Source organism: Nothobranchius furzeri, chromosome 7, assembly GCF_043380555.1.
Source record: "Nothobranchius furzeri strain GRZ-AD chromosome 7, NfurGRZ-RIMD1, whole genome shotgun sequence".
NCBI classification, from domain to species: domain Eukaryota; kingdom Metazoa; phylum Chordata; class Actinopteri; order Cyprinodontiformes; family Nothobranchiidae; genus Nothobranchius; species Nothobranchius furzeri.
This window is the reverse complement of record NC_091747.1, coordinates 39,680,522-39,693,080: the sequence shown is the minus strand read 5'-3', so window position 1 is coordinate 39,693,080 and position 12,559 is coordinate 39,680,522. Positions and strand designations below refer to the sequence as shown.

Below are 12,559 nucleotides of genomic sequence, written 5' to 3'. Positions count from 1 at the left end.
TTGCGCATGCGCCGTGAGCGGTTCTGGTACATTTTTGGGTCGCAGCTGCTTGCAGCGCCGCATTAAGCGCTGATGCGCTGTGTTGAAGTTGAGAATGTGTTTACCGGTAGTTGGTGGATTTAACCACATAAACTTTCCACATGAACAAAATCATATGTGTGTTATTAATAGGCCTGAGAAAATAGTATGATTTGAATTGTGTTTTATTAACCCTCTGGGGTCCATGGACGCGTATCCGCGTCTTTTGAACAGGTCTGATTTGGGACGCTGTAACAGCAAGACTCCGCCTCCCTGAGTTTCAGTTTCAATTCAGCTTTAAAAAGGAGATTATAAACTACACCCCAGTTTTTTAATTTTGTTAATAGGCAACGTAAAAGCTGAGTTATACTAAACTAAAAAACAACCCTATTTTTTAGACAATTTGATAACTTGTCAAAACAGCAGTTTCGTAATCCGTGAGAGGGAATGTGCTTGTGAACACAAAAAACCCCACAAAAACATGAGATCCTTTTGCTGTTGGTGGAAGTCTCACATATTCAATTGATAAAAAGTATCATTATGTAGCTGAGAGAGAGGAAGGCTGCACGAGTAACGAGATGTGCACAAAAAGGAGCCGCTTTGCGGGGAAAGGAGTGGCGCGAACGGAGTAACAACAAACAATTAGACAAATATTGACGGTAAACTTCATATTTTGGAGCGATCCGGACAGATATATTGTCGCTGCAGTTTAGTAGGCTTTTATTAGGCTTTAATAAAGGATGATGAGAAGGATAAATGTCCACCAGGCAGTTCAGATAGTACGGTTGTTTTTTGAACTGGAGGCAGAGGAAGTGGACAGAGACTCACAGCCGGAGTCTGAGGCAAATGGCGAGCGAGGATGTTGATGACGATGTGGCAGATCCACAGGTCTGTCTTCGCTCACGTCCGCACGTTCACGCCATGCCCCTTTTCTTCTACTACGTTCGCGTCTCACAACAACACAATAGGCGCACTGCACCATAGGGCGCGGCATACATTTTGCAGAAAATTTAAGACTTTTAGGTGCGCCTTATGGTCGTGAAAATACGGTAATCCAGTGCATTGTGAAATACAGTCATAGGCATGCCAAGCCTGTAGGAGGCAGTGATATTGTCTTCAACCCCCATTTCCTGCATTAGCCGGTGAAAGAAAATAGACGAGGAAGCACTTAGGTGAGTAAAATCCACACAGATCTACGTCATGGTCTACCGCTAGCAGCACGCATCAAATTCAAATTGCTAACACTAGCATACAAAGTCCGAGATGGTGCAGCTCCCATCTACCTGAATCCTCTTGCAAAGGCTTACGTCTCGGCCCGGCCGCTCCGGTCATCACAGGATCGTCGGCTAGCAGTGCCTACACCACGCTCAGGACAATCCAGACTTTTCTCATGCATCGTTCCACAAATGTGGAATGACCTTCCAAGCACTACCAGAAAAGGAGCTTCCTTTTCAATTCTCAAGAAACTCCTGAAGACCCTGCTCTTCAGAGAGCATCTTCTTAACTAGCACCTTGCCTGCACCCGTCCCCCCTCTCTACTGTCCACTCCTTGTTCCCTCCTCTCCATGACTGATGTCAATGTTGTTGTTGTTATTGTTGTTGTTAGCCTCAAGGGCAAAATGCCGATTATCACTTGTAAGTCGCTTTGGACAAAAGCGTCTGCTAAATACATAAACATAAACATAAATTAGCATTCATGGCCTCACCCATCTTGGCTTGTGAGCAAATAATGCTGTCTTGACTTAGCAGCTACGAGACAGCAGAGTGCATCTTGCTAACCTTTAGCATTAGCAACCCCACAACATAAATGGTGTGGCGCATCAGAAGTGATAGGTAGAACATTGTAAATATTAATGAGTAAGTCTCAATCCTCTGACTAACTTCCAGTTCCTTAAACAGGAGGATGAGAGCTTTTAACCTTAGAGAATGACTCATAAGGTGTTCTTTTCGTCGTCGTGGAGGATGGCTGCTTATACTGAGCCAGGATTCTCTGGAGGTTTCTTCCTGTTAAAAGGGAGTTTTCCTCTCCACTGTCGCTGCATGCTTGCTTAGTATGAAGATTGCTGCATAGTCACTGACACTAGTCAGTGACTTGATGCAATTTGCTGGGTTCCTTATATAGGAAACATTATTTCTGATTGGCTTAATGAACTGACCTGATTTGGAATGTTTATTATGTGAAGTGCCTTGAGACGACTCTTGTCGTGATTTGGCGCTATATAAATAAACTTGACTTGACTTGACTTGACTTTTATACTAGAGACCACAGCAGTAATGATGAGTCTAGGCCCTCCTAGAGAAAATAGTCGGGAGTGTTTGTTTCTGGTAATTTAGCCTTGTTGCTAAATTAAAGTCAATAAATGAGTCAGTAACAGGACATGACACTTATAACACCTGGTTAATGGCCTATGTAAGGTACCATAAACCTGGCCTATACAATTCCAGGCCTTAAGGGCCAGAATCCACCATGTTTTAGTTTTATCCCTGCTTCAACACACCTGATTTCAATCAGTAGGGGATTAACAGGCTTCTGCAGAGCCTAATGAGCTGCTGCAAAGGTGATTTAACCACTGGTTCTAGTGTGTAGACTGAAGAAACCACTAAAAAGTGCTGGTTACCGGCCTTCGAGACCCGGAGTTTAGTAACCCTGCCATAGACCATTACAAATGTGCAAACAATTATACCACATTTGGCTTTCCATATTTTCATCTAACATTGGAACAGGCAGGTCTTGTCGTCATCTGAGCTGATCAGCTATTATTTGATTTTGTGTAAATCACTCCATTGTGTCACACTCTGACAATATAAAGTAAGCTCACTGGGATCTGTTTTAGCATACATTCAAAGAAAATAACATACTGGACCTAGAAATTCAAATCAATGCGAGCTCTTCAAGAAGAAACGGATACAAAGCTACAAGAGCAGCCAATTAGTCTTCTCAGCTCATTCACATTAATAATCTACAAAAGATGGACAGCAGTGATTATTGTGTTCTCCTCCGCCTGAGTTCGGTGACAGAAGATTAGGAGAAGTTTCTTGGAGGAGTGTTTCCACCTAAAGGCATAGGAGTTTCCCCAACCTGCAGACAGGGCCTCAGGAGAGGCCTTCTTGTAAAACGCTCTTTATTAATGGAGCTAAAAGATGTCCGCTCCTTACCCCCCCACCCCCACCCCACCACCACCACGCAATAAGACGTGTCTACTCTAGCTTAGGCCCCTTCATTAACGTTATCTCAAATAGGCACCCAGTCCGATGGCGAGAGAGGGGACGGTGAGCGTTTAAGCTGCTTCATCCAATTTCATTCTTCCATACAAGGCGGTGGGGTATCAGTGTTAAATTTGCCATGTCAGCACAGCACAAGCGCCACTTACGCTGTGCTGTGGCTGAAGCATGACACGAGTCTGGAGCTCTAAGCCAGCAGTGCACAGTGTGCCGGCTCATCAGTTGCTGGTCACGTGGTTGGGGTTTTTAATTTTCAAATGCCCCTCATGGCGACTTAACTCAGTTCAAGTGATTTGCTGCATTTTGGACTAAATTTGTAAAACAAAGGCAATTGTATTAGATCCCAGATTCCAGCACCAGCACCTCTTGATTTTCTATTTGGAGTTTCTGAAATATGTTCCTATTCACAGCATCAGCCACCGTGCTGAGAGTCCGCCTGAGCCCGCCGGGGGACAACAATAGCTGTGTGGAAGCTGCAGAAACGAGGGGAAGAACAAACGCAGAGGAAGGGAGAGATTTTCAAAAGGACATGAAAGAAAGGTAGAAGGAGAGGCGACGGGCGAAACTGCAGACCGTCAAATGATCTGGCCTCTCTCCAGGCGTGATGACTCAGGGATGATGGCACAGTTAGAGCTAATTAGGATCATAAACGGGAGAAATGTTTTGCTTCTGTGATGTGTGGGGCACTTCCACGCTATTGGCAGGACTTCATATTAGATAACGACAGCCTGTCTTGATGTAGCGTGTTTAAAACAACAGCAAGAATCAGCTGCCTGAAAAGGAACTCGTTTTTAAATGAACTGAATCTCACCCAGCAAGTAGTTCACTGTGTCGGTTTGGTGAAATTTAAAGATTACGTTTAGTTTGAGTCACGTTGTTTCTTTTTGATGCTAACAGCATTTAATCATAGTTCAGTCAACGGGTTGTTTTCTTTAGTGTGCTTTTCAAATCACAATACACTGTACACTAAACATTATTATAGTAATTATTTAACTGCGTGATTTAACACAATTAAATGAAAAGAAAGTGAGTCTTTATGTTCTACATTCATGTGTTAATTCTGGACAATAAGGGTCATTGTGTAAAAATAATAATAATGCAACATGGCAATGCTGAACTTAGATAAACATTTAAGATTTATTTGAGTTTATTTAAATTTCAGTTCAGTAAAAACTTGTTGAAAGGTCAAAGAACCCCACTAGAATGAAACAAAGATAATATTTCCGTTAGTAGACTGTGCTGATAAAAAAAAACGCTAAACTTTTATTTAAATGTTTTAATTTGAAAATCAAATAACTGATTAAACTATTTTTGAACAAAATGATAATTAAGAACTTCAGGCTTCTTCATCAACAGTGATTCTGAAACCCAAGAACTGACGACACACCTTTAAGAACTCTTTCCGGTTGTGTTTTAGGACTCTCTGGAAAACATTATATTGATATTTTTGACAATTAAAGAAAGATCAAGATGCAAAGCCGTTCTGGATGATGAACATTATCATCAGGTGCTAAAAGCAAGCAAAAGTCTGGAGGTGCTGATTTTGAATTCTAAACGCCGTCTCTGAAGGAAGAAGCTGCAGCTTATTGCTCCTAACTAGTCTTCTCTGAGGACGAGAACAACAAAGCTCTGCGTGTTTCCTCCTCCAGTCTGACAGGGCCTCACAATCAGCTGACAGTCGCTACAGGAAGCTTCATCCCTCCTCTACCTCGCCGGAACACACTTGTTGCTGCCTAGTGGACTCAAAACGCACAAACACTGACAGGAGGAGATAATGCTTCCGACTCAGAGCACTGCATCTCTGTTGATGAGGGCTGACAGAAGAACAGGCACGCGCACACGCACTCACTCTTACACACACACACACACACACACACACACACACACACACACACACACACACACACACACACACACACACACACACACACACACACACACACACACACACACACACACACACACACACTTTAGCATATGGAGGCGGCATTGGTAGTTTCCGTCACAGGAACACACACATTAGCGCTGTGCCGTTCTCAAACATCTCCCCTAAACTAGTCATTGTTTTGAAAGCTGTTGTGGACAGATTGATGAAGCGTAACACAAGACTAACTCAATTAAACTGTTTGTGTTTGGTCGTCATGGCAACAAGTGCAGCAAGTTATTTGCAGTGTGAGTAATACCCTTATCTTTCCAACAGTGGGAGTCATCAAACAACAAACTAATTAACTGTAGTGTCACCTTCTGATGCACTTCTCTCCTCTCTACATACTTTGGATTGTTGAGGTTTATTCTCAGCAGAGTCCGACTGAGGCGGCACGCTGCAGCTCCAACATGGGTCATTTAGACATTTATACATGAAATTTGTTTGCTGCTGCTGAACTTTAAGTACAATTTATTTTTCTCCCAAACTCCATAAAGCCAGAGGGGACTATGACACGATAATTACTAATTATGCTAATGCACCCAAGCTGTGCTGTTCCTTTTCCTTGGTCATTTTATCTGCTGCCCTCAAGAGACCACAGTCAGTGGCAATACCCCCCCCCCCCCCCCCCCCAGCTAAATGCTCGGTCATTTAGAGGACACCGTGTCCTAAACCGCCAACCTCTCCACAGCTACCCTTAATCAGGAAGTGCCTGTAAATTCACAAAGCCATGTGAGCACACACAGCAGAGCGCCATGCCCGTTTCTGCCTGCACGACCTTCATTAACCTCATAAATGCCAGCGGTGTTCCTGTCGCAGCTCTTAATGCCATTATCAGCATCAACGCAAACAAATGTGACAGAACCGTTTCAGGCTGAAACTGGAGCTTTGCATCTGCAGAATACATCTCCCCTTGGTCTGCTTTCATGACTGTGACATTGGGAAGTCCCAACATAGAAACCAGCACCACGTCTGGCTTTTTACTGGTGCCGTCATTAGTTGGGCTTCACATCACACACACTTGTGTTCAAAAATCATTTTTATTGCTCTCAGTTTTAAACCCTGTTGCAAGTTTAGCAATTGCTTTTTAAAACCTTTTAAACACATTCATGTTTAATTTGAAAAAAAGACAGCGGGAAGGCAGAAAGGGACAATGACATTCAACACACCTGCATGCAGCTGGAGTCGAACTAGGGCCATTTCCTGCAAAATGGACTTAAAAAAATATACATCTGTGTGAAAATCACACTACTGTCAAAAGCTATTTATGCATCATTTGCATGCCGTAGGGTGTTTATTTAGCATGAGTCAACAGGAAAGCTGTTTCTTCTGTTTCTTATGATAAAAGCATAAATACTTCAGATGGATTTACACAATCAGAAGAACTGTATGAATAAATAATAATGTGTTGCATCAGTTTATATTTAACACATAAAATACATATAGTACTTTTAGTGATGATATTTTCACAGACTTTTTTATTTTATTGTGGTCTAAAAACTTTTCTAAACAATTATTATTATTATTATTATTATTATTATTATTATTATAAAGTTGTAAACATTTCAGCTTTTTTCAATATTTATGTTTACATGTTTGAAACCTTACATTTATTGCACGCATCAATAAGGCTAAACCGTGTTGTGTTTAATGAGTGGAGGATAAATTAAACAAAAATGCATTAATAATCATTAACTAAATAACAATTCAGACCTGTTTTGCTTTAATCGACACTGAAAGCCACTGAGGGGACCTAATAAATCTATAACTGCTTACTAGCTTGACCTTTGACCTCTACGCTCACCTCGACACCACCTCCATCACTGCCATTGGCGCTAAAAGGGGAGCGGATAGAGCTGAGCAGCCTGTCGTTTATGCTACCTCTCGCCTTCTGGACCTGATGCAGCAAGAGCGAGTCAGAATCAGGCCTGTGACGGACCCCGTCCCCCATGGTCACCTGCACCCCGTTCCTCTGCTGCTGCCTCCATAAACAAGGGCGTAAACAGTGATTGCCACATAAATTAGGTTTCACTCACGGTGTTTACCACATTTCCCCCTCGGCGCTCCTGATGCGGTGCCGATACACGCTACTGGGAGTATGTGATGATGAGTGTGGCTATAAAAGAAAAATCTTGTTGCTCTTTACATTTCAGAAAAAGCACATGTGGATAACGGAGACAGAAGGTGTGCCACAAAGATCACGCTGCTGATTGACTGACATGAATTCAGCGTATATTTTTGTCCTTAAAAAACCTGGACCATGTCCCAGCCTCTGACCCTCTGGGGACCAAACCACCGATCACAAAGCTGTGATTAACCAAAAGCACGGCTCGCCTGAGAGTCTAACGCTGCTTCTAGGAGACGCGATGCAAAGTCAGGGGGCGAACACCCAAAAACCAAAGCTGATGGATTCAATGAGTCTGGGATTTCTGGGAATTCGGGGCAGGAACGACTGCCAACAGATGAGAAACAAACAAATCTCAGGTCTGTAATCTTCACTCTGGACTTATTTGTTTTGTCCGTTTTAAAAAAACGAATGAAAAATAAAGGAGTTTGGTGGAAAAGCTGTAGGACAGACAAACCTTTAGAACACTCGCAGGTTTTAGTGACTCCATCTATAAACAATCTGCAGCCTTTTCAAGGGATTAAGCCTCAAATGCCACGCGATAATCCCTCTGTGATTTTCATGCCTCGAGATTTAGAAAATAAATAATAATTGAGCAGAAAAAAGACGACAATCATTTGGCATTTAAGATGAAGAGCAGTGATGAAGAAAACTTAGTCCAGCTTACGGATAATCTGAGGTCAAATTAGAAGTAGGAAGGATAAAAAAAGTCTTTCTTTGATGTGTTAAGAGAATCCCAGAGGGAGAGAGCGGGCTCTGGCGGCCCTCCCGAACACACAGCTCGTCTGCAGCCGGCCCCTGAGCTGGCCCCTAATGTCCCGTGTTATCAGAGTGAATCAGCAGGGCTGATAAATTAGCCTCTCACAAAAACACACTCCGAAGGCCCGTCAGCTAATGTGCGATATTCATATGCAATGCTTAATGTTGTGGAACCAATTCTGTCGTTTCCATTATGTAAATACATTTGCCTCTGCGCTATATTTTATGTATTGTCTCCCTTGTCTCAATTACTTGGGCTATTAAAAATCAAGAGGTTATGGAAATGAAGCACGGTTTGTCTGCTTGTGGTTTGATGACAAGAGCCAAGTGTTTATGAAGGCTGGTTATGCATTCAGTTACAGACGTCAACGCGCTCGTCCACGCTCCACGGTGTGATGGGATGGCACGGCGGCATCATGGAGCCTCAGCGGCACTGGGGTCATCACCTAACTTAATAAAACTACACCTGTTGGTGCTCCTTTACTAACAACGGGGGTGGACTTTAATGGCTGTAATAATTAATTTTAAATTTTGTACAAATACTGACAATAAGCCTGAGTTTAACACAAAGAAAATGGTTACAACGCCTCCTAACCTGAGGGTTGGTGAGATGAGAAGTTTTCATTTATTTTTGTTATTTTATTTATTCCAGTATTATTTCACTGGTAAAGATGCAGGGCACTAAACCACACCACCAGTATCCACCACAGATCCAGTCAGCAGAAATCAGCGTTCATGATGACTGTTTTACAGTTTGCTTAGTTTGGTAAATTATTTATTTATGTCTTCTGAAAGGATGAAAACTATTTAAATTTTAGACAAAAGGAAATGAAGACTTTTTCTGTTTTAGGCCCAGATGTTTGCTCAGCTGGACTCTGTGGAGGTTAGAATCAGATCTCTGAGTTCAGACAATAAACATAAAACCAAATAAAACCTCATTAGAAACTCTAAAAGGAGGAACCCATTAAGGGTTTATAGGATTAACCCTGGATGGAGTGGTGCATTCACATGTCAGCGTTTTCATTCCGATGAGTGCAGTTTTATTATCTTTATTATTAAAATATAGAAAATCTGAGCTGAAAGGAAAATGTTGGTTAAATAAAGTGAAACGGGGTTTATCGGATATCAGATATAATAAAACCTGTAAAATAAAGACTTTATAAAAATAAATGCATAAAAAAGAAAAAAAGCAGGAGTGTGTTTCAGGTTCAAATTAGCCTTTTGATGTTAAAAACTCCGCAGAAACTAAACTTTATGGACCAGACACCATGCGTGCTTGTCAGCCGCCGCCGCCGCGGTTTGTTATGTTCCCTTCTAACCTGAAACATGCCTCCGGATGTGAAGGACCTGATGATAGGTCCTAGGGGCGCCGCGGAGAGCCGCGGGGCTGATCGAGACGCGCGAAACGGCCGCGGCTTCCGTGCGCTCCGGTTCCGCCCGCCGTTTCCGCGGCCGTGCGCTCCGGTACCCACCCCGGTTTGAATCTGAAAATGAGAGTCTAGAGAGGAGCAGAGGGTCGTAAAGTACCTTTTCTCTTGGATCGCCTCCTCCTCCGCTTCAGCTTGCACCTGACCTGGCCGCTCGGAGCGCCCGACGCGCGGCTGCAGTTTCCCAGTACGGATGCCATCGGCGCAGTCTGCGGAGAACTTGGACTCCGATCAGCGCTACTTCAGCCCGTGCCCGTGTCTCTGACAGCGCTGCGTCTTCTGCTCGGCTCCGGTGCGTTATATCTCTTCTCCGTGCCTTGTTGTTATCGCCCCTCCGAACCGAACCGGGAGGGTCTCTCCGCGCTTCTGTTGCGACTCAGAAAGTCCAGCTCGCCTCCAGCTCACGGAGAGATGGTGCTTGTGTTCGCAGCGCAGCTTGGCAGCTGTGTGAGACCTCTCCACCCAGCCACAGATCTGGGCATCAGCCACTTTGGACTCAATCACGCGGGACGCCTATCTATTTGCTGCCGAGGTTTCTAATTAGGGTCCAATGGCGTCTGTTTGGGAGGTGTGACATCAGCGGCGACACCCACCAGCTCTCACCCCTGCCTCACCCGGATTCGCGCACTTTTTCTGCAATTTTCTTAAAACCAGAGAAGGCTGTCTCGATTCTGCCCACTACCGAAGGGTCAAGGGTCAACACGAGAAAACTAGATACTTTCCTCGGAGTCTCATGTTTGTTAGCTGGGTTTTATGCAAGGTCTTTGGATTTTCCAGCTGGACTAAAAGTCCAAAGTGAATATTCTTCATTTTATCAAAATCAAAGGAAAAATTACTGCAAATGCAACAAACCTACAGCTTTTCAAAGCTCTCCAAACACATCTTCACTTAGAACCTCTTATCTGAGTTTTTGGCTTTCAGGATCCATAAAAAAACTTAAAATAAAAACTGTTGTGGTCACAAAGTTTGAAGATTGTGACATTTTGGCATTTTTGTGCGAAAGCCTGGTGTCAAGGCTTTCAGAAAGCATTTGTGTTTCTCCTTGCTGCGGGTTATTGTTCTGGTCCACCGGCCTCTGCAGCAGAAGGTCAGGCGTGTTTAGTGGGGAGGTGCCGCTGGACGTGTTCAGGTGCTCTCGCTGTGAAAACATGCAGATTCTGTGGTTGCAGAGTTAAAGAAACAAGCAGGACATCTAAAAGATGGCAAAAAACTGTTGTTGCCTTTAAATGCCTTTCCTAGATAAACACATTTCCAGCTGCTTTAAATTTGCATAATAAAAAATAAAAAGCCATGCATTTTGCTGAAAAATAACAAAACAAATCAGTACATCGTGTTTGTTGATGTGAGATGGAAAAGTCACTTTGAAGCTCTGCTCTGGATGGAAATGTTTCCTCTGAGCCCGCAGGGGCAGCGGAGACGGAGAGGGTGGCTGGGCGGTCATCCAGGCAGCATTCTGCCCTCAGGACACCCACAAATATCCATGTAAATTGCAGTTTAAGAGAAATCAATATATGTGACAAGTTGCCAATGCTGCTACCTGGGCTGTAATGAAGGTGTGCTGGCAGGGTGGGGGTGCATTGGGGGGGTGGGGGTGTTCCGATAACATCAAAAGGCCAAGTTGGGTTGGTTGTTGCCATGAAATCCCACTGACTCACGGAATTATTCTTCACGTTTATTATCAGACCCTTGGAGTAACGCGTTAGCTGTAGCCAACACTCACGACTCTTCTTTTCCCTCTCTCCCTACACAAATCCCCCCCCCCCCCCCCCCCCAGTACCTCCGTCTGGCTAGGAATGGAATTACATGTATATATCATCTCATCACAGATGTGCAGAAAAACACACATGTAGCACAAGGTCAGTGGGGGTGTCAGATTCCACTAAACCTGCTTTATTCTCTCTGTCACCAGCTCACATAAACCTTTTCCTTAGGCCAAGCCATACGTTTGGAGCTGCACACCTTCTGTAGACAGACGTCCTCGTTCTGTTCTTAGTTAAACACGTTCTCTGTTCCTGAAACTCCTGAAGTGTCTCTACAAGGTAAAACAAAGAGCGGTGACCTCTCTAGGTGATGTCTCCATGGAAAAATTAATACAGGATGTAAAACGAAAATATGATAAAGCTGGAAACAGCACAGCAAAAGTGTAAGGACATCTCTGCTCTTCCTAATTGTGATCTAACCTTAAATATTCATATGCAGATAAAACAGCTGTGTCAGAAAGAACTTTTCACTGTAGTGTCAGACTAATAGCTACAATTTTGTTAATAAACACAGCAAAATGAAATGAAAATAAAATTTGAACAGTTTTTTTGGGTGAAAAGTTCAAGACAAAGTTATAAAACTGACCTGAAATTGCTATGAAGGTAAAAATTAATTATTAAGTAATTTAAACTAATTCTGATCACAACAGAAAGCCAAAATTTGGTTTTAAATGATAAAAACAAGTCTCTTTGAAACACACTATATTTAAAGATATAACTTGTTATTTTCTGTTGCAGTTCAAGTATAGATGTGCTTAACTAGTTTCTCTAACTTTAATGCCTAAATGTAACCAAACAGAGAATGAGAGATATTCAGTATAACACATTTTGTATTAGTCAGGGAACAAGCTTTAATAATAAATACTGGCTGGTGCTGAGAGTGTGAAAACTACCAAGCTACCCAGATGTGGACACTATACAATACCTGGGCGGGACCATACCAGCCCTGATGTGAAAGCAGCATTAGACTGAAGTGTCCATGGACCATATGCAGATGGCATAGTGGTCTGCAGTGAGAGCAGGGTGGAGATAGAAGAGAAGCTAGAGGTGGAGGTATGTGCTGGAAAGAGAGGGATGAAGATAGAATCCATGTGTGTAAATGAGAAAGACACAAGTAGAACAGTGATGTTACAGCGAGTAGAAGTAAAGATTTTACAGTCACTGGCCATTTTTTTCAAACTTTTCTCTTATAACCTCCTCCTTTCCACCTTTCATTCTTTCTGCAATCCTCTTCAGTAGTGCCCCCACAACCATCTATTGTGATTGCCAGACTCTTTTATCCTTCTGTTTGTCCATGACTACCCAAGACGCGTTGAGAATTCAC

The 12,559-nt window shown here is 43.1% G+C and overlaps 1 protein-coding gene across 1 annotated transcript in view; it reads right to left on the bottom strand.

Moving 5' to 3' along the window:
• adarb2 (adenosine deaminase RNA specific B2 (inactive)) overlaps positions 1-10,095 on the bottom strand; it is a 290,068-nt gene extending 279,973 nt beyond the window's left edge. Inside the window, exon 1 of the mRNA XM_015954895.3 lies at positions 9,576-10,095. Within this exon, the coding sequence (XP_015810381.3) occupies positions 9,576-9,675 (100 nt within the window). The 5' untranslated portion in view covers positions 9,676-10,095. The remainder of the gene's footprint in view (positions 1-9,575) is intronic.
• Positions 10,096-12,559: the final 2,464 nt, after the last annotated feature.